The 23090-nt window shown below is 43.1% G+C and overlaps 1 protein-coding gene across 1 annotated transcript; it reads left to right on the top strand.

Annotated features, from left to right (window-relative positions):
- The first annotated feature begins 66 nt into the window (after nt 1-66).
- On the top strand, nt 67-22789 carry LOC114357185 (uncharacterized). The gene is made up of 16 exons (XM_028310691.1): nt 67-636; nt 2458-2639; nt 3433-3542; nt 5239-5360; nt 6451-6567; nt 9876-9995; nt 12073-12188; nt 13482-13673; nt 15214-15351; nt 16843-16980; nt 18018-18130; nt 18935-19055; nt 20238-20334; nt 20654-20739; nt 21473-21526; nt 22657-22789. The coding sequence occupies exons 1-16, from the start codon at nt 384-386 to the stop codon at nt 22780-22782; spliced, it is 2085 nt and encodes a 694-aa protein (XP_028166492.1). The 5' UTR covers nt 67-383; the 3' UTR covers nt 22783-22789.
- Nucleotides 22790-23090: the final 301 nt, after the last annotated feature.

The raw sequence follows: 23090 nt of genomic DNA, 5'->3' as shown, positions 1-23090 counted from the left end.
TCTGAACGAAAATGTACAGAAAAAGGAGGGAAATAGTTGCTAGAGTGAAACGGAAATACACGCTAGAAAGAGAAAGAGATTTGCACGAACAAAAATGGCGTCTTTCTGAGTTGTCCTTTTCGCGCAAGCATAATTTCAAAATTTCTTCAAACTGATTAGATTTTCGCGTATTTTAACCTGCAAGTTTGTTCGCAAGTATTGTAGAAAGTTAGAACACATTCATCAAACTAAGTTTCGTTAAAAATATATGTAGAATACATTAGAAAACTGGGACAATGCCTTATTTTGGGCGAGGCGTATTTCCTGCTGATTATTTGTACAAAAACGCGTCTTTACGCATTATTCGCGCGTTCTAGTGGTATTCGAAGGTGTAAAGTGTAAAAATGGACAAGAAAAACAAGAAGAAAGTGGTTATAAAGCGGAAAAGTGATGAACCAGCGGAGTCGGAGAAGAAAGCAAAAATCATGGTAAACAGGCCGAAGACTGAGGGTGATAAAGAGAAGGTGGAGGTAGTGAACCAAGTTGTGGAGGTGCCTGTGGACCAGGGACAGCAGATAGTGCACACAGGACAACTGGTCGAAGGTAACTTTGAACAGCCAGTGTTTGTCAACATGAAAGGGGAGCCAGTTCAATTAGGTCAGTATTTTGTAAACATAGTGTTAAAAAACGCGATTTAGAACTCATAACCTGCTCTTAGGACCCTGTTTTATGGTTTTTTGGGTCATAATTTAGTCATAAAATAACTTGTTTTAACGCTGATTTAAAGTCTACTGAGACAAGCTTTTGCTTCATGGGTCCACTAAAACAAAGCGCTTTTCACATTTATCACTAACAATAGCACTAACTGCTTCATTAATTACGAAAATACTTGGCTTACCGAATGCCTTATTGGTTTGGGCTTCCTTTTCTTTTTAATGTTCTGCGAGGAGCAGGCAAGGGCAAAAAGCATTCTGCCTACTGCTCAATGCAATCTGTGGTTTATAAATTAAAATGAAAGTATACAATCTCAAAATAATCAAACTAAGCATATAAATAGTATTTACTGCAAATACTAACTATCGAATATAACGAATTGTAACGTCAACTATAGTCTGGTCCGTGAGCACGTAGAATTTTGTCCAATGACCCCAAGCTACCCATCCTTATCGCTCGCGCGTAATTATGTTGCTATCGCGCTCGCACACTCATTGCGGGTGGCAGTCGCACAGTCGCGACAGCAATATAATTACGCGCGAGCGATAAGGATGGGTAGCTTGGGGTCATTGGACAAAATTCTACGTGCTCACGGACCAGGCTTTAGCTAGATTAGACGCTGCTTAGTTCCAATTGGCCAATTTGAAAAAAGACTATAATTAGTCACAAAATTATCTGAGATGGTTGACTTTCATTGAAACTATAAGCCAATAAACACGAACAAAATAATTTTATCGGCTTTGATATGGGTAATAATGTAAATAATGCGGAGACAACAAGATGAGGATTACGTCATCCATTATACGAGCCTATCATTTAGTCACCCAATAGGTTTTACAGGTGTAAAATAAAAAAAATCATCATTATTATGCATTTTAATCACTTTCAGCATCTTGAAAGTTCATAATCATAGAGAGAGACCATAAACCTTGATAGAGGAATGCCTGCATCAGCGAACTTCAAAGTATTACCCCTTACTATTAAAAGTTACATTTACTATGTGAACTTGTGTTAAAACCTAGTTTAACTTTAAAGTGACATTCATTATGGAAATGTCCTTTAAAACTACTCTTCTATAGTCCGGTCGCCGAACACGTAGAATTTCGTCCAATGACCCCAAGCTACCCATCCTTAGCGACTCATCGCGACTGTGCGACGGGCGGCCGCAGTTAGTGTACGAGCGCGACAGCAATATAATTACGCGCGAGCGATAAGGATGGGTAGCTTGGGGTCATTGGACGAAATTCTACGTGCTCGGCGACCGGGCTTTACATGCACATAACTTTTTTCAGTAAGGGGGTTGAATGCATGGAATAGGGAATATGCATGCATGCATAGTTTTTACAAGATAATATATCTACTTAAAGCTTATGCAATCTTTAAAAGAAATATCTACTGGGATCAAACTATAAATAAGAAAGATATAGGAGTACTTTAAACATTGCATGCAATTAACTGATGAGTGTGATTTCATAAGATTACAATTAGAGAAACCAGTGTTCTTCAACTAAGTCCAGTGAGGCCATTAAAAAAAAACTTTTTCTAGAGAATTTTAAACAAGAAAAGCATTAGATCTGACAATACATACTACATACTAACCTTCTAAAATGAGGTTATGTTATGATTGTGTATGTAATTTTTTTACTTAAAATTAAATAAAAATAATGACAAGACTCATCAAGATATCAAAAAATCATGCATATTCCCTATACATCGGCCTTACAAACAGTACACATAAACTGACTATGGCATCTCGAATTCCAGGCCCGAACACAGTAATACTGTACGAACAAAGCGGTAACCCGTCCAACTTTGCCTTCGGAGGCATGTGGACGATGGACCAGTCGGGTCGGATTGTCATGGCTGAGACCATATACGACGTGAAAGGGGAGCCGGAAGAAGAGAGTGCTACGTTCGTCCAGAACACTACAGAGGTTAATACTAATGTAAGTATTTGCCACCTATCCATAGTAAGGCTGTTGCACCAACCTCATCATCATCATCATCTCAGCCATAGGACGTCCACTGCTGAACATAGGCCTCCCCCAATGCTTTCCATGTTGCCCGGTTAGTAGCGGCCTGCGTCCAGCGCCTTCCTGCTACCTTTACGATGATGTCGTCGGTCCACCTTGTGGGTGGACGTCGAACGCTGCGTTTTCCGGTACGCGGCCTCCACTCCACAACCTTGCTGCCCCATCGGTCGTCAGTTCTGCGAACTATGTGGACTGCCCATTGCCACATCAGCTTGCTAATCCGTCGGGCTATGACAGCGACAGTTCATTTACGGTTCTCCTCATTTTTGTTTCAACCTCGTAAAGAAACACTGAATAACTACATATACTGTAGTACTCAGTGTATATAGTGGTAACAGAAAGACTGATGACCTCATAAGCAGGAAGGTCCTGGATGCAAGCCACTACCAAACTACCAACCGGGCGATATGGAAATTATTGGGTGAAGCTTATGTGCAGCATTTTTTTTTAAGTAATTATTTGTTATTACACAAATTACTAATAGTCCCGTTAGCCCCTCGCACTAAGCTAAATATGTTTGTATCATGAGCGAGCCACAATCACCACAATAGTCGAGCCGGCGGGGACCGAACCCGCGTTCCCCGGATCGCGAGTCGACCAGTCCGACCCCTTCACCGTTCGGCTATCGTGGCTTAAGCAGTGGACGTCCTGTGGCTGAATGATGATGATGATATCCTCCAAGGTCTAATCTGTCTGTCTCTTCCAGCAACAAGTGGAAGAGCAGACGAACACATACCAGCAGTATGAGATCAGCGGCACCCAGGGGCAGCAGGAGTATGAAGTGGCCATCATCGAGAACCCGGAGGCTACGGAAAGGTACGCTGTGAAACTGATTTACTATACTAGCGTGGGCAGGCCTCCTACTAGGTGGACCGACGGTCGACGACGAGGTCGCGGGAAGAGCCTGGATGCGGGCAGCGCAGGATCCTTCATTGTGGAAAACCTTGGGGGAGGCTTTAGTGGACATAATTTGGCTGAAACGAACGAACTAGTTCTAGCGCTTAACTAACGAGGCGAAGAAAATCGCCAAGACTTGGAGCGAGATCAAACACGAAGCTCAAGACCGAACGCGATGGAGGACTGTTGTGGACCATAAGTCAAGTAGCGCTTAACTTAGTACCTGAGGTATAGGAGAGACACGGGAGGGGTGACATTGACATAATGACGTGACAGAGCATACAAGTCTGAAGTCTTAGGCCTCAGCCTCGAACTTAGCGGGCAGCGGCGCGGGAGCGGCCGCGGGGCGGAAGCGGCAGGATCTTATGCGTAAAATCAAATAGATCGGTTCTCGAAAACAGCGGCGCGGGAGCGGGCAACGAGCGGGCGGCGCACGCACTCCAGTCTAGCGGCGACCGCTCGCGCTGCGCAACGCGCGTCTGCATTCTAGGGTAGTGCTGTCCAATTGTTTTGTTACGTGTGTCAAAATGTCCTCGGACGAGTAAGAGCGAATAATTTCAGCAATCTTTGAGACCTATATGGAACAGCAAAGATGTAAACCATAAACATAGAAGAGTGATTAACCAATTATGGGAAGAAATAAAAAACGAACTTAATATTGAAGGTAAATATAAAAATGATTTATTATGTCAACTGTTTATTATGTTACACATATTAATTAGTAACTGATGCGATTATTTACAAAATATTCTTTGTATTTTTCACGTAAGGAAGTCAGCGTAAGGAATAAATTTAAATCGAAATAAAATTGTCACCGTTGTTCAGACATTTCGTTCGCGAATAAAAACAAATATCTCGACAACACAACCCCGAACACAACACTTCGCCGCTAAAGCGCCGCGCGAGCTGCCCGCTGGTTTCGAGAACGGGTCTGCGTTGCCCGCCCCGCTACCGCGCCGCCGCCGCCGCCGCCGCCCCGCTGCCCGCTAAGTTCGAGGCTGAGGCCTTACACTGACGTATAACGTTTTAAAAACACCCTCCTGTGCTCCCTTACCTCAGCTTGCTTTGCCTTGCTTTTTGCCTTTGCATTTAACTCCGTACTGACTGAGCAGGTTTCTTTTTAACCACAACAAGGAAAATCATGGCCTGCATCGTACCTGTGGAAAGTGTTCACCCGGGATCCTCAACCACAGAGGAATTGGCTATCTTACTTTCAACTGCCGGAACACAACAATGCTGTTAACATTGTTGTTATGACAGACAGTAAGATGGTGGTAGCTAGCCATGCGGACTTATAACAGGCTGTACCACCAACCTAACCGAACAGAAAAATATGCCCCCACTGGGAATCGAACCCGGACATAATACATTTATAAGGCCGAAAGCCAATGACAATTTGTAGTGCGTTTTTAAACTTGTCTTCACTTTCTGGACATGGAGAGCCAGAATTAATCATGGAGGGACTCCCAGTGGGGATTCTGCGCTCATTGCTTTTAATCACAAAAAATCTGCTTATAGTGTTCTGACTGATTACATGATGGAGTAAATTATAAAAAAAAAACACGTCTCCATACAAAAAGTCAAAGTTTTTCTTTATTTCTATTTTCTATTACAGCAGAACAACGGATCCCCAAGTGATAACTACAGAGGAGCAGTTGGTCGCGATAGGAGCGTTCGCTGTGCGCTGGCTCAACCAGAAGTACGACTTCGTTGTGAGGAAGCTGCAGCTTAATTATGGTGAGTTTGATGCTCAAAATTAATCCTGATTTCCACTTACGAAAGCTTCGACAGGTAGCTGGAAGGATGCCACATGCCAAAGACAACGAGAAATTGGTTATTTTTTTTTATAATTCAAAATATTGTAGTACTGTGGAGGCCTATGTCTGTCTAGCAGTCGACTGCTAATCATAGTGATGAATTTATATTTTTTTTTATCCACAACATTTATTATCAAAATCAAAAATATCTTTATTTATATCGTAAAAATCGTCAAAAAATCATATCTATCAATTACTAGCGGTCGCTCGCGACTTTGTACGCGTGAAAACTTCCATATAAACTTCTAACCCCGGTTATTACGCCCTTTGGGGTAGAATTTTGCAAAATCCCGTCTTAGGTTGAGACCCCATTAGTCCGTTGCCCTGCGTCTCGTCGTCCTATCCTACTAATATTATAAATGTGAAAGTTTGGATGTCTGAATGTCTGGCCGTTTGTTACTCTTTCACGCAAAAACTACTGAACGGATTTTGATGAAACTTTACAGTATTATTGTTTATAACCAAGAATAACATAGAGGCTATAATTTATGACGATCTGTGACAAACGAAATTTCACGCGGGTGAAGCCGCGGGCAAAAGCTAGTAAAAAGTATATAGAAAACGTAGCAGCGTCGACGCTGCGACTTACCTTTAGTGAGCACCTATGTTCTAAAAGGAACCCATGCAATATTTGAGACTCCTAGCACTTGTAGTTTCAGAGATTTCGTGATGAGTAAGGCCCGGTTCCCACTACGCCGGACCGGTAAAACTCCCGGAAGGGCTAGTTGCTGTACAATTTATATGAAGCTATTCACATTATCCCGGATCCGGCATTTTAGCCGAGGGTTGTGTCACTGCGAAGTTCCGGCAGAACCACCGGATCGGAGCAGTGTGAACGAGTTTGCAATAAACATTTATGACTATGACTTGTTAAGTGACTTATTTTCTTGCGGGATCCGGTGTAACGTGAAAACTCTGTCCAGCGTCCGGTTTCCGGCAAATCGGCCGGTCCGGCATAGTGGGAACGCGGCCTCAGACACTGACATTTCACTTATATCTTTGTATTTCAGACGCGGGCGTGAAGCTCCTGCATTCTGCGTCGGGCTGCATCCAATGTGTGTATCTGACCACGCCCAGCATGCAGCTGGCCTTCAACGCGGTGCCTCAGTTCCTGTGCATAGAGACCGGTGGGTTTTAGAGCTAAAGAGTCCCCTATTTCAACAGGAATTTACCCTGAAGAGGATGACCTAAACCAATGACAGACACCGGTAGCTAAACAGCCCCTTATTTCAACAGGATTTTTGATGATTTTTTTATTAGGAAAAGGCAAGGGCATAATATGCCATACAGCCCAGTCTTCAGTTTTTATAATGGCGCAAGTACACTATGCTGCAAATTGTCCAAGTCGAAGCACTAGCATGCACACCGAAGTATGAGCGACGCACGCGGGGAGGAAGGAAAAAGTAACCAAGATGGTGTTCACACTATTACGTCCCGCAGTGTACTTGCGCCCTAACACTGGTGAGTTTTTTCTTTTCTCTCCTTAGGCAAGGGCATAATATTTCATACAGCCCAATCTTCGGTTTGCAAGTGACACGGGAGTTTTTTTTTTTTAGAAAAAGGCAAAAGCATACACCATGCAGCCAAGTCCTTTTTAAGTGACGCGTTAGGTTTTTTTTTAATCCTTTTGTAAGAATAGGCAAAGGCATACACCATACAGCCAAGCCTCCAGTCGGGCTGCATCCAGTGCGTGTACCTGACCACGCCCAGCATGCAGCTGGCCTTCAACGCGGTGCCTCAGTTCCTGTGCATAGAGACCGGTGGGTTTTAGAGCTAAAGAGCCCCCTATTTCAACAGGAATTTACGCTGAAGAGGATGACACCCTAAACCAATGACAGAGACCGGTAGCTAAACAGCCAACTATTTCAACAGGATTTTAGAATGACCGGGGAGTTTTTTTTTTATTAGGAAAAGGCATGGGCATAATATGCTATACAGCCCAGTCTTCAGTTTTTATAATGGCGGAAGTACACTATGCTGCAAATTGTCCAAGTCGAAGCACTAGCATGAACACCGAAGTATGAGCGACACACGCGAGGAGAGAGGAAAAAGTAACCGAGACGGTGTTCACACTATTACGTCCCGCAGTGTACTTGCGCCCTAAACACTGGTGAGTTTTTTCTTTTCTCTCCTTAGGCAAGGGCATAATATTTCATGCGGCCCAGTCTTCAATTTGGAAGTCAAGCGGAGGTTTTTCATTTTTTTTTCTTTTGTAGCAAAAGCTTACGCCATACAGCCAAGTTTTCTTGTAAATATTATGGTAAGTTTTTTTTCTATTCTTCCTTTTAGCAGGCAAAGGCATAAATACCATACAGCTAGGCCCTCAGTTTCAAAATGCTGGTGACTTTTTTTTCTTTTCTCTCCTTGGCAGATTATGGCAAGTGCATAATATCCCATACAGCTCAGTCTTCATTTTTTTTCAAAGGCTAGTGAATTTTTAATTTTCTCTCCTTAGCAGATTATGGCAAGGGCATAATATCCCATACAGCCAAGTCCTTTTTAAGTGACGCGTTAGGTTTTTTTTTAAATCCTTTCGTAAGAATAGGCAAAGGCATGCATCATACAGCCAAGCCTCCAGTCGGGCTGCATCCAGTGCGTGTACCTGACCACGCCCAGCATGCAGCTGGCCTTCAACGCGGTCCCTCAGTTCCTGTGCATAGAGACCGGTGGGTTTTGGGGCTAAAGAGCCCCCTAATTCTAAAGGAATTTACGCTGAAGAGGATGACACCCTAAAACAATGACANCAATGATGGAGACCGGTAGCTAAACAGCCCCTTATTTCAACAGGATTTTTGATGATTTTTTTATTAGAAAAAGGCAAGGACATAATATGCCATACAGCCCAGTCTTCAGTTTTTATAATGGCGCAAGTACACTATGCTGCAAATTGTCCAAGTCGAAGCACTAGCATGCACACCGAAGTATGAGTGACGCACGCGGGGAGGAAGGAAAAAGTAACCGAGACGGTGTTCACACTATTACGTCCCGCAGTGTACTTGCGCCCTAACACTGGTGAGTTTTTTCTTTTCTCTCCTTAGGCAAGGGCATAATATTTCATACAGCCCAGTGGGTCTAGACAAAGTGCAAATTATAATCGCAAACCAGTCGAAAAGTGGTCGAAAAGCCCCTTTTTTGTATGGAGTTTTGACGGATTCGATTTTCGATTCGATCAAAAAGTGCGTTTTGTCTAGGGGGGCTGTCTTCAATTTGGAAGTCACGCGGAGGTCTTTCATTTTTTTTTCTTTTGTAGCAAAAGCATACGCCATACAGCCAAGTTTTCTTGTAAATATTATGGTAAGTTTTTTTTTCTATTCTTCCTTTTAGCAGGCAAAGGCATACCATACAGCCAGGCCTTCAGTTTCAAAATGCTGGTGACTTTTTTTTCTTTTCTCTCCTTGGCAGATTATGGCAAGTGCATAATATCCCATACAGCTCAGTCTTCATTTTTTTTCAAAGGCTAGTGAATTTTTAATTTTCTCTCCTTAGCAGATTATGGCAAGGGCATAATATCCCATACAGCCAAGTCCTTTTTAAGTGACGCGTTAGGTTTTTTTTAAAATCCTTTTGTAAGAATAGGCAAAGGCATACATCATACAGCCATGCCTCCAGTCGGGCTGCATCCAGTGCGTGTACCTGACCACGCCCAGCATGCAGCTGGCCTTCAACGCGGTACCTCAGTTCCTGTGCATAGAGACCGGTGGGTTTTAGAGCTAAAGAGTTCCCTATTTCGACAGGAATTTACTCTGAAGAGGATGACACCTTAAACCAATGATGGAGACCGGTAGCTAAACAGCCCCTTATTTCAACAGGATTTTTGATGATTTTTTTATTAGAAAAAGGCAAGGGCATAATATGCCATACAGCCCAGTCTTCAGTTTTTATAATGGCGCAAGTACACTATGCTGCAAATTGTCTCAGTCGAAGCGCTAGCTCGCACACCGAAGTATGAGCGACACACGCGAGGAGAGAGGAAAAAGTAACCGAGACGGTGTTCACACTATTACGTCTACGCGTCTTGGCCATTTTCTCGCAGTGTACTTGCGCCATAACACTGGTGAGTTTTTTTTTATCGTTCCTTAACAGATTTAGGCAAAGGCATAAATCCTATACAGCCCAGTCTTTAGTTTAAAAAAAAACCGGTGAGTTTTTTCTTTCCTTTAGTAGGCAAAGGCATAGTACGCTCCCATGCTTTAGGCACTGAGTGAGGTAAGCGGTACACCTATAACAGTCACCAGTGATATTTTTGTTCATATAATTTCTGCCGTGTCTCGCGCAAACATCAGACATTTTTTGTGTCCAGTTGCTTCCATTTGACACCTTAAAACGACTGTTTCTTGTGATTTTATACCATATCGGTAAAGAAAACTGCATACGTCAGCGCAGCCTCTTAATTATAACACTCCAAGCTTTACTAAACTGTACCTTATTGCTCCAGGCATAGAGTTCAACAGCGCGATCCCGACGGTAGGCGGCGCGGGCAGTCCAAGCGTCAAGCACTACGTCACTCTGTTCTTAGCTGAAGATGGGAACGGCAAGTCGGTCATTGTCAGCGCTGGTAAGTTGATCATCATCATCATCATCAGGGAGCTTAGGCCCAGAACACACGGTGAAACGCAATTGCAACGAAACTGCAACTTCTAGTTAGTTTGAGTTGCATCTAAGTTTCTGCCATAGATTCCGTTGAGAAACCACCACACATGACGCGACCATTTCAAACCGGTTTCAAACTGGTCGCGTCATGTGTGGTCTACAACTTAGATTGAGTACAAAATTAGATGCAACTCAAAAGTAACTAGAAGTTGCAGTTTCGTCGCAATTGCGTTTCACCGTGTATTCTGGGCCTTAGTGTGAGTTTACATCAAATGTATTCGATATCGAGTGCGTCAAAAAATCTATGAAGATTTTAGTCTTTCAAATTATCCGCTAGGGGCGCTGTACAATCCGGTATGGTCAATCTGGTAGGGCCCAAAAGATAAGGAGACATGTAAAGTGCCCCATAAGGGCTACCTTTTCTTTTTTATTATTTAATATATTATTTTTACGAATAAATATTTTTGATTTTTTATTTTGATTTGATTTTGATCCGTCATACATTTTTACGCACTCGATATCGAATACATTTGATGTAAACTCGCACTACACCCGCTGGTCATTAAAGCACGTAGCACACTTATCAACACGGAAAGGGATCGTAACCGTATCAACTCGAGGCGGTCAGTATTCTTAGTATGAAACTCCAAGCAACGCACACTTATTCGCACCGTAACGTAAACGCCTTGCCTGTCGGTTGTTAGCGCGCGAAAGGTGATACGTTGTTGATCCCTTTCCGAGTTGATAAGTCTGCTATGATCTTTAGTCTGCATTGCAAGAGCACGACTGTTTAGTTAGCCTAGACGTAGACCAACTACTTTTTGTCGGCCAATAGTTGAGTCGGACTGTTAATCAGTATACAGGGGGCATCAGCTACTTATACCAAAAATAAAATTGGCTAGTGCTAGGGGGCTGCTTTAGATTTGCCGCTGCAAAAATTTGGAATGACCTGCCACCACCGGTTCGCGCCGCATTGGATCTTACGCTACCGACCTTCCGCAAAAGATGTCGCAACTGGCTGCTTCAAGAGCAATCTCTGGCACTGGCTAATTATAAGTTCACATAGCAATTTGTAATTTTAGGAAATTGTAATTTTAAGTACCTATAAATTAATATTTATTTACTTATGTATATCTTGGCTATGGCAGAATAACAGGGTTTGTGGGTCTCCTGCAATCACTGAGTCATAGACCTTTTTGTCTCTTATGATTTTTTGTATCTGTGAAAAACTGTAAATGAAACCTGTTTTGAGACAAATAAATACTTACTTTCTATTCTATTCTATTCTAGTATAGACATGTATGAAAGTGCGCACATTACACCGATTTGGTATAGTTCTATTCTTAATTAATTTATTAATTATTTTAGTTGAATTTTTATAGTCTTAGAGACTTATTTATTTGGACATAATTGTGTGCTTTCTGTTTCACTGTATGTTGCATGCCAATTGTCGTTGGTTAGATGTGTGAAACGGACATTCATTGTTTATCACTACTTTGTACCACATTTACCGCAATAAAGAAATTCTATTCTATTCATCTATATAATAAAAGAAAGTCGTGTTAGTTACTCCACTTATAACTCAAGAACGGCTGAACCGATTTAGCTGAAAATTGTCAGGGAGGTAGTTTAGAGCCAGGAGAAGGACATAGGATACTTTTTATCCCGTTCGACAGCATTCCCGTGTGACTTGACATGAAACGTCAGTCACTATAAAACGTGGTATAACAAAAACGAATCAGACTTGGAATAACAAACCACGCGGGCGAAGCCGCGGGCGGAAAGCTAGTTTAAATTAAAATCGGGTCCAACTATCGGCCAACTAAAAGTCGGTGGTCTGCGCCTAGGCTTAATACTCCGCTACTATAAAACGAATATTCGCTAACTTAATATTAAACAAATACTTTATTTTGCTTATTTTCAAAACAGAAAAAAAATTACTATTCCAGGCGCCATAGCTTGGTGCCTGGGACATACCATTCTTGATATGGGTTATTGTATAAGTTAAACAGACAACCGGTTTAACTGTAATCAATTTCCAGGCATATCAACGCTCATAGATGATGATCTCACGTGGCTGTTAGACACGTTTAAATCCTGCAACCCGGCCTGGAGACACGTGAGATGTGTTGTCTGCGACCCTACTAAATGCCAACAGGTGAGTTAACGCTGTAGTTGGGCGATTCTGAAACGTCAAATAGCAAAAATCAGAACTAAAGCCCGGTCTGTGAACACGTAGAATTTTGTCCAATGACCCCAAGCTACCATCCTTATCGCTTGCGCGTAATTATATTACTGTCACGACTGTGCGACGGGCGCCCGCAGTGAGTGTGCGAGCGCGACAGCAACATAATTACGCGCGAGCGATAAGGATGGGTAGCTTAGGGTCATTGGTCAAAATTCTACGTGCTCGCAGACCAGACTATAGTGAGCTATCAAAAATCAACGCTCATAGACTACGATCTCACGTGGCTGCTAGACACGTTCAAGTCCTGCAACCCGGCCTGGAGACACGTGAGATGTGTCGTCTGCGACCCTACTAAATGTCAACAGGTAAGCTAACGCTGTTGAACGATTCTGAAACGTCTATAGCAAAAATGGGAACTAATAACCCCATTCTTCTTTCTTTCTTTCTTTCAATGGATTCCCGAGCGAGCTAGATGGTGACATAGTAACTTTTTGTATAGTCTGGTCCACGAGCACGTAGAATTTTGTCCAATGACCCCAAGCTACCCATCCAAGACTCCGCCCGTCGCACAGTCGCGACAGCAATATAATTACGCGCGAGCGATAAGGATGGGTAGCTTGGGGTCATTGGACAAAATTCTACGTGCCACTTCAGCTTGCTAATGAAGTGAGTTAACGTTGGTTATACAGGTCTTAACTCAATCAGTGCCAGAGGTATATTAGCGGCACGAGAAGTGACATTGGTGTATTATGACATGACAGAACATAATAAAACTGAAGCAAATCTGAAGTCTCGCTGACGTTTGACGACTTTGACGTCCCTCCCGTGCGACTCCTCTAAGGCACTAACAGCCGTATTCACAAACATTACTATGAGGTCTCACAGTGCGCGTGGACGCACAGTGACACACAAACGATGTGCGTTCGATTTGCTGCATCACTTAAGCAGGCATCGTTTGTGAATACGGTCATAAGTTATGTGCTATAAGGCCGTTTGTAGACATCCGTTTTTTCACCGGACGACGACGGACCGTTGTTCCGTCAAAAAACGGATATCCTTTGTTTGCTGTCAATTTTCTCGCCGGACCTATGTCCGATGCATGTGCACACGTTCATTATAAACCATACACAACCGCTAAATCCGGTGAAAAAATCGGGCCGTTGTCCGGTCAAAAAAACGGATGTTTACAAGCGGCCTAACTGTAGTGAGTACCAGAGTAACGACATGACTACCATATTTGATAACACTATTTATCTCTTCCAGGCTGTCCGCACAGCATTCCCATCGGCCCACGTGACCTGCTCCGTCTGGCAAGCGTCGGTCGCGTGCGCAGCGCTATGCGTCGACGCGACACGACGCAATGACGGGGCGCCCGCGATAGCAGACGTCGCCGCCCGATGCAAGACGTATGCGCTCGCTTTATTGAGGGGAGAACACGCGCCGGCACAACTTCAGGTGAATATATGCGGCCACTGTACGCTACACTCGGCCACTGTGCGCTACACTCGGAAACTGCGGCCACTTTACGCTACACGCGGCCACTATACAAGGTCACTGCAAGCTACACGCGGCTGCTACACTCGGCCACTGCGCGCTACACTCGTCCACTGAACGTTACACGCGGCCACTGAACGCTACACGTGACCTCTGCACTCTACACTCGGCCCAACACGGCGCCTGCGATAGCAGACGTCGCGGCCCGATGCAAGACTTATGCGCTCGCTTTATTGAGGGGAGAACACGCGCCGGCGCAACTGCAGGTAAATATACGCTACACTCGTCCACTACACGCTACATTATACAAGGCCACTGCACGCTACACACGGCCACTGCACGCTACACGCGGCAACTGCACGTTACACGTGAGCTCTGTACGTTATACGTGACGCAACGACGGGGCGCCTGCGATAGCAGACGTCGCGGCTCGATGCAAGACGTATGCGCTCGCTTTATTGAGGGGAGAACACGCGCCCACACAACTTCAGGTGAATATATGCGGCCACTGTACGCTACACGCGACCACTATAAAACGACAATGAACGCTACACGCGGCCACTGAACGCTACACTACTACTGGCCATTCAGCGTCCGCGCCCGCGATAGCAGACGTCGCGGCTCGATGCAAGACGTACGCTCTCGCTTTATTGAGGGGAGAACACGCGCCGGCGCAACTGCAGATGACTATACGCTACACTCCGTCATTGTACGCTACACTCGGAAACTGCGGCCACTTTACGCTACACGCGGCCACAAGGTCACTGCAAGCTACATGCGGCTGCTACACTTGGCCATTACACGCTACACTTGGCCACAACACCCTACACTCAGTCACTACAAGCTACACTCAGCCACTACACGCTACACTCAGCCACTACACGCTACACTCAGCCACTACACGCTACACTCAGCCACTGCACGCTACACTCGGCCACTGCACGCTACGCGCGGCCCGACGTTGAAAGACGTATTGTTGACTATGGACGTCGATAGGAACGTTTGATACTGACGTCGTACGCTGCTTATAGCGTTTTATAGGAGACCGTAGTCTTATAGGTTCTTCGTTCGTTCGTTTCAGCCGAAAGACGTCCACTGCTGGACAAAGGCCTCCCCCAAGGATTTCCACAAACACCGGTCCTGCGCCGCTCGCATCCAGGCGCCTTCCGCGATCGTCGGTCCATCTAGTGGGAGGCCTGCCCACGCTACGTCTTCCGGCTCGTGGTCTCCCCTCAAGAACTTTCCTGCCCCAGCGGCCATCAGCTCTTCGAGCTATGTGCCCCGCCCACTGCCACTCGATTTTAGCAATTCTGCGTACTATATCAGTCACTCTGGTTCTCCTACGGATCTCCTCATTTCTGATTCGATCACGCAGGGGACTCCATCGCCCTTTGGATGACCTTGGGCCATCTTATGAGGCCGATAGTAAGCGACCACGTCTCAGATCCGACTTCAGATAGGTTCTTACCGACTCCCAAATACAACTATTATATTGTTTCAGGTCCTGAAACGCGGCATAATCGGCACCGGTGCGGGGACGTTACGACTGTGGGAAATACTGACCCGACCTAACACTGGCGCCATAGCGAAATTAGACGCGTGGCTGGAAGCTGACAACTACACTAATATATTACATAAGGTAAGGCATACATCACAAAGAAAGAAAGAAAGTAAATAATTTTATTTTGACAACAACAGATTCAGGGAACAAAGACATACATTAAAAAAATATTACTTAAACTCTGATTTTTAATTCGACGGAATTTTGACATTTCAGAAGTGTTGGCAACATTGAAACATTCCCACTAAGAAGGGAGAGCATTTTCACAAATTAAAAAATAATCCTTTCTTGAATATAAGGTTTCACTTGAAAAACTAAGTCTTAAAAATGTACTGATCATTTCAAAATGGTTATTTGAATTTTTATTATCATATTTTCGAAGTTACAAAAAAAATTGGGAAATTATTTTTCAATTACTGGACTCCCTGGCCAATAATCCATGGGTTACAAACCTTTTTTATGAAAATAATTTTGTTAATAAAATCTTAGCTTCATAAAATAATCAATTTAACAAGATGCCAATTTTATAATCCAAGTTGATTATGATGACGATAATGATGATTGATGATCAATACATATTTTCATTTATGATAATATGTTGTTTTACTGTGTTAAAAACAAGTTTTTTTCTATTTAATCTCTAAAATGTACATAATAATTAGTGTACATTGAATTCATAAAACAAACAATAGTTCATTCTTATAAGTTGTACTTGATGAAATTTCATTTCATATTATTTATTATTAATTCAAAGCAAAAAAGGCTTATTACATCTGAATTGTCAAAAAATGACAGCTGTCTGAATTCCGTCGAATTAAAAATCGGACTTTAGTTGCCAAAAAAGGTCACCCACTCAGTAATATCTTGACAGTGTGACTGCCAAGACACTGATTTTCAGTGGGAACATAAGACGAGATTAGAATTAACTGAGTGCCTATCGTATAGGAGCGGCACGGAAACCTGTTTTTTTGACGGTCAAAGGCTTCGGTGGCCTAATTCACGTATTTTGACAGTCAAGATCTCGCTGACGTTCAGAAGTCGTCCCATTGAAAAACAGTTGTAAATCCGTATTCACAAGGGTCATTTTGATAGAACGATTACTCGATAGGATCGCATTTTCGAATAGGACGGTCTGCATCAAACCCGTCTAGATGTCCCATCAAGTTGTTATTCCTTTGGAATAGAGCTGTGTTTTTCAACCTGTGGGTCGTGACCCACTGGGGGGTCGCGAAGCCTCCGGGTCGCGAGAGGTGGTAAAAACTACCTCAGTAAAAATACCAAAGAAGTTTAAAAGCTAGATTTATCCGAAATCTAATTATACAAATGCATAAATGTTGTATAAATTGAAGAATTCGTTCCCTACAACATCTTTGTAAAAGGCTTAAAAAAAGCGAGCGGTCGAGGGGTAGCAAAAATTTTTTTCATACTAGGGGGGTTACGTCATGAAAAAGGTTGAAAAACACTCTATTCAATAGAGCAACAACCACGAGCGTTAACTTTATGAGAAGGCCAGGCGGGTTGGGAGCAAAGGATCTTCGCAGTACTTTAAAAAGTGTCCATCTTTCCCAGGGTCTGGAGAGGCTGGTGACCAAGTTCCAGAACCTAGTCCGGAGCCAGATGCAGCCGGACGAGTTTGTGTCTGTGTTCTTTAACGTGGCCAACCAGCTGGAAGAAGAACGAAGGAACTTCGCCATCAGCAGGCTGCGGGTAAGATTCTCACAAAATTCTTAGTTGGTATACTAAAGTCCTGTCGCCGAGCAGATCGAATTTCGTCCAGTGACCCCAAGCTACCCATACTTATCACTCGCGTCAAATTATATTGCTGTGGCGCTCGCACACTCACTGCGGGCGCCCGTCGCACAGTCGCGACAGCAATATAATTACGCGCGAGCGATAAGGATGGGTAGCTTGGGGTCATTGGACGAAATTCCATCTGCTCGGCGACAGGACTTTAGACAATCTGTTGCGCGGTTTTTATCGCGCGTTTTAGCGACTGTGACTGTCTAGATGACGCGTTTTTACTCGCGAGCTTCGAATCGCGCGATCTTTAGGTACTGAAGGTTCATACATTCTGTCCACATGCAGTCGCGAGTTTCGTCTTACAATCTCATGCCCTTTTTCACCATCAATCCCTAATTTTTAAGTGACCCCTATAGTAACACATAGCAGGAATTTTGTTTTCATAAGCGTCACTTAAAAAATTAAGGATTGATGGTGAAATCTGGTATCAATCTCTAGAAGAGAGAAGGAACTTCGCCATCAGTGGGCTGAGGGTAAGAAAACTTCTCATAGGCCTGAGGTATGGCAGCGACACGGGAGACCTCTTCCTCTACCGAAGGCTGGAAACAATGAATTTTCGAATCGATCCAGTTTATCCTGTAACTTATTATTGATAGCGTTAGATAAAGCACTTTCAGGAACAGTAATCAGTTTTTGGATATCTTGTATAGTTTAGATTTAGAAATAATCGAGTGAGATCACTAAGACTAGGCGCAGACCACCGATTTTGTCCCCAATTTTAAAATGTATGAAGAATGTACCAAATCAAATCGGTGCAATGTGCGCACTCCCATACATGCCCATTGCCCATACTGATCAACTGCCCGACTAAACTATCGACCGACGAAAAATAGATGGTCTGCGCCTATGCTTATCGTTTCTACCCTGTACGTATGCCCAGTTAGTACTAAATGACGCAAGAATATTTAGCTTATTATTTAATCAATATCTTTTCCAATCTCCAGGACACAGAAACCCTAAAGCAGTCGCCGACGGACACCATAACGCAGTACGCTTACAACTTGATGAGCCACCAGACTAAGTTGGCGCAGAAGTGCTTGGACGACCGCAGTGGAAGGTACGACATAATACCAAATGCATAATGTAATGCCGGTCAGCCACAGGACGTCCACTGCTGAACATAGGCCTCCCCCAATGATTTCCTGAATACAGCGCCTTCTACCTTTGTGAGGTTGTAATTATGCTTAAATTATTTGTGCTAGGTCATTTGCAAACATTTGTGCAAATAATTCGTATTGGCCATTGTCTCGACCGTCGTTTTTCATTGGTCGATACTCGGTATACAGCAAGCGGGGACTGCATACAATAATTATATTGACAATGAAATGAGCTATAAAAATTAATATTATGATTGTGATCTTCTCCCCTTCCCTTTTCTTTATTTTAAACAAAATCGTAGGAGTCGACTTGTCATAGGGTTGAGCTGTCATGAAGTCGAATTGACGAGATCGAATGTCGTAAAATCTGACGGTCTGTTTGCAATCTCATTTTTGGGTACTACAAGGTTCAAGACTATTATTGATGACAAGGATGCGTGGTCAGTTCAGTCTGCACATATTTGATGTACTCGAATTTGGTTATTCTTACCGTTAGATAATTTCTGGCAATTAGTAGTGACTGAGTTTGTTCCGGCGTTATGTTCCATATAATTATTATGTTAACATATTATGTTTGTCTCTAAGCGCTGGTAGGGCCCCCAAAAGATAAGGTGACATGTAAAGTGCCCCATAAGGGCTACCTTTTCTTTTTTTATTATTTATTATATTTTGACGTTTATAAGTGTCACTTGTGGTCTAAACTGAATAAAAATTTTTGATTTTGATTGATTTTGTCCAATAAAATGTATTTTAATTTTTCGCAGAAGGCAAAGCAGTCAAGCAATCTGCATGTACGGCACATCCACGCAAGAATGCTCCTGCTTGTTCAGCAAGGTGTTCCGGTTGCCTTGCCGCCATATACTAATGCTCACCACCGAGCTAAAGGTACGTCATCATCATCATCATCATCATCATGACGTACATGACTTTGACGTATGGTCCTATGTCCCCTAGATGGGGCAGAGGGCGTCCACAACAGTCCTCCATGGCGTTCGGTCTTGAGCTTCGCGTTAAATCTCGCTCCAAGTCTTGCCGATTTTCTTCGCCTCGTCTGCTACAGTGCGCTTCCAAGTTTCCTTGGGGTTCCAATCCAAACGCCACGTTTGCGTTTTCCTTGGGAGTTCCAATCCAGGGCCTGCTTGGGGATGTGATCGGGGTCCCTTCGGAGAGTGTGGCCAATCCAGTTCCTCTTGCGGCGCTTGATCTGCAATATCATCACTCATCATTTCAGTCCACGACAGTCCCCCTGTGAACTATTTTATTTTATTTTATTTGGGATAACAAACAATTGCGCAATATTGCAAATACAACTGCTTAACATTAACTTATACTATTACGCAACCAGCACTATTATCCTCATAGTAATATTAACTATGGACGAGAATCGAGTGCATCATCATTTCAGCCACAGGACGTCCACTGCTGACCATATGCCTCCCCCAATGATTTCCAGATTTACCGGTTAGAAGCGACTTGAGGCCTAATTCACGTATTTTGACAGTCAAGATCTCGCTGACGTTCAGAAGTCGTCCCATTGAAAAACAGTTCTAAATCCGTATTCACAAAGTTCATTTTGATAGAACGATTACTCGATAGGATCGCAACTCAGCGATTTGTTGTCTTTGAAGTTTTGTTACGTGAATAACGCTACTGAATCCGGCGCCTTCAGTGGAAGTTCTTTGTAGCTGTGCCTTAAATAAATAAATAAATGAGGAGATCCGTAAACGAATTAAAAGTCGCTGACATAGCCTGTCAGATTAGCAAGCTGAAGTAGCAATAGGCAGGGCACATTGAGCTTTCGGTGCGGTAAAGTGGGTTATAATGAATCTACTGACACCCATATAATCCCAATCGATTCTGGGTTTTTCTTCATACGTTGTGGACCTTCTCCTCACCTGTATATTTCTCTGCGTTTTTCTTGTGTAAGAACCAAGTAAACCATGTTTCTTTCATATTCATCATCATCATCATTTCAGCCATAGGACGTCCACTGCTGAACATAGGCCTCCGCCAATGTTTTTGATGTTGATTTCATGTTATATTTTAATTTTTATATTTCGTTTCCAGGTGAAAACACACATACCCTTCGAGCCTCGGTGGACGGTGCAGCACTGTTTGTTCGGGTGTGAGAACAACCCAAACACGACCACTAGTAATAACACAGGTAAATTAAATAACTTAAACTTACTTAACTTTAAACTAAAATAGGTAACTTATACCAGAGTAAATACAAATGAGTAGGTCATCTTCATAGAAACTCACCGAGCGCGGTTTGTTTGCGCGCTCACATACAAACCGCGCTCGGTACGTTTCTATGAAGATGACCTACTCATTTGTATTTACTCTGCTTATACTGAAAAAAGAAATGTTTTTTGGTTGTTTCAAAATCATTAAAGTCCTACCTAAAAGTCCATTGTTGACAAAATATTTGTCATTTTAAAAGTCATTTTTTTGTTCTTATAACGTTTTTTAATATTTCACAGGCAACAGTACATTCATGGAGCAAGTGGTAGTGGAAACAGACGGGCAACACCGCCAGATACAGCAGCAGCCGCAGCAGATACACCAGGTGAGCTGGCAACACTGACTACTTGCTGATAAAGTGCCTGATAAACTATCTGGAACTTATCTCTCAAATACAACTGCAAGCCGGGGAATTGTTTTACCACCTGCTGATAAGGTCTTGGACAGACAGTTTATCAGCAACTTATCTATCAGATAGACTACTACTTGGGCCAACTTCAAGAAAATCAGGAACTTATCTACTAGATCTGACTTTGACTTAGACGAATTGCTGACCTTATAGCCTTTCAGAAACTTATCTGCCAGATAAATCCCACTATTTGTTTCCAGTTTTTTGTTTTTTGAAAGGGATCGAACCAGGGATGTTATGGATATCCGTAACCGTAACCGAAACTTTCGGATATCCAAAATAAAAGAATATCCGAAACCGTAACCGATTCAAAAGTTTCGGATAGTTTCGGATGTAGGCAGTTTAAATTGTTTTTTGTATAGCATTATATGTAAAGGTATAACAGCCTGATTTACCTTTATAATGCCATCTAGTATCAATTTTTATTTTTTCGTTACTTTTTATTCGATGTAAAGTGTGCGGCCATAATTGTTGGACAACAATTATTGCATTCTAAAGCACAGATATTACAGTAACCTTAACCGAAACTTTCAATACCCGAAATAAAATAAAAAAATCCGTAACCGTAACCGAAAGTACATATCCATAACATCCCTATCACGAACTAATCCGTCACATACGATTATTAATTGCGTTGTTTATCCGCCAGGTAGGAGGTGTCAGACAACAGCAGTATGTACTAGCGACGCCCGGCCAGCCACCGGTAAGTTTGTGATAAAACTAAGGCTGAGTTTCACTACCTAACTTTGACCGTAACTATAACGATAACCAGTATAACAATACTCTTGTTTGGTCGAAAATCCACCCTAACTGAAATTGTCAATGTGCCAGTTATACCAGGGATTATTCTTGGATAAAAGTGGTCGAATCGGGCCTTAGTAATTCAAAACATTAGTCCGCTTAAAGTCTGTTCGCCGAGAGTTGATAAATATTATGAAATGTCTTGCAATAGCGACTGTCGCTTAATTATCGCATTCTGTATGGTGGGCGTCGTTTGTCACAACGCGCACTGAGTACCATGGTACGAGCCACGCAGCTGTCGTCAAGCGCCCGGCGGGCCGCAATGTGTGAAACGGAATAGTTTTATTAAAATTTTACATAAGACCGACATGAATGGTATGACAGTGGGTAGGGCTTTGCCCAACATTGGGATACACTATAAGCCACTTGATAATAATGAAATACTTTTTATCCAACACATGGACGCCACGTGTTTGATCCGTATCCCCACGTATACCCTAACCGGAATAATTCCCGTAAATTTAAAAGAGATAATAATGATAATCTACCAACTTTTTCATTATATCGACAAAAATAATTAGCGGGCCGCAATTTATTATGAGTTTAGAACCTCTGATATTTTTTTTTATCAACTCTCGGCGAACAGACTAGCTGAAAGGCAACGAATGCGTTTGCCGGAAAATAGCACTTGGAAGCGCTTATAATCAAAATGGCGATCGCTAAGCGGTTAGCACTGTCACTGCTAAAAAATGAATGAAACACGTCACTATTGAAGTTAGCAAATGTTAGTATAGATGACCCACGCTGAACTGTCCCACCAAACTCAATGACAGGGGGCGCTACCATCGTTCAACTATAGGGTTTCCAACATGGCAAAAATCGGAACCAGCGATCCGGTATTGACGGTGGCGCCCCACTGTCAATGTCATGCACAGGACAGTTCAGTATTTTGGAACTATAAACGTGTCCTCGCCGAAAACTGCCTTAGCAATCGCCATTTTGCTTATAAGCGTTTTTTTGCCAAACGCACCTAATGATTTAAGTTTTTTGCTAATTTTTCTTTTTATTAAGTTTTTGTAATTCCTTCCACAGCAAGTGATATTCTGCGGCGGCAACGTGGGCGGAGTGGGCTCTGTGACGAGCGCAGCACCCGTTATCACATCAGTGTTGCCAGCAGGCGGCGCCGTTCTAACACCACACCACGCGATACACCAGTGAGAGTGAGTCGCTGGTGGTACACACACAGGAGAAGTAACAAGAGAGAGACAGAAACATTGCATTGAACATCACACAAAGACAAAAACGCACATAAAAAATAGAAAAGAAAAGAAACATATTATGTTTGGAGGAGGAATAAGTGTACTAAGCAGTGCCACCTTGTCGCAATAACCTTGTCGCACGCAATAGCCTGGTCACCTTGTCGCAATAGCCTGGTCACCTTGTCGCAATAGCCTTGTCACCTTGTCGCAACAACCTTGTCACCTTGTCGCAATAGCCATGCCACCTTGTCGTAACAGCCTTGTCAC

The sequence above is a fragment of the Ostrinia furnacalis genome, unplaced genomic scaffold (genome assembly GCF_004193835.3).
Source record: "Ostrinia furnacalis isolate ACB-3 unplaced genomic scaffold, ASM419383v2 OfSCF3063, whole genome shotgun sequence".
In the NCBI taxonomy this organism is placed as follows: domain Eukaryota; kingdom Metazoa; phylum Arthropoda; class Insecta; order Lepidoptera; family Crambidae; genus Ostrinia; species Ostrinia furnacalis.
Note: the sequence above shows the minus strand (reverse complement) of the source record. Positions and strands in the feature narration are given on the sequence as shown.

Excerpts from the sequence above, each read along its gene's own strand:
- LOC114357185 (XM_028310691.1), top strand. The coding sequence starts at position 384 with ATGGACAAGAAAAACAAGAAGAAAGTGGTTATAAAGCGGAAAAGTGAT. Across the intron at positions 637-2,457 it reads AGGGGAGCCAGTTCAATTAG|GCCCGAACACAGTAATACTG; the intron begins GTCAGTATTTTG and ends CTCGAATTCCAG. Across the intron at positions 5,361-6,450 it reads GAAGCTGCAGCTTAATTATG|ACGCGGGCGTGAAGCTCCTG; the intron begins GTGAGTTTGATG and ends TTTGTATTTCAG.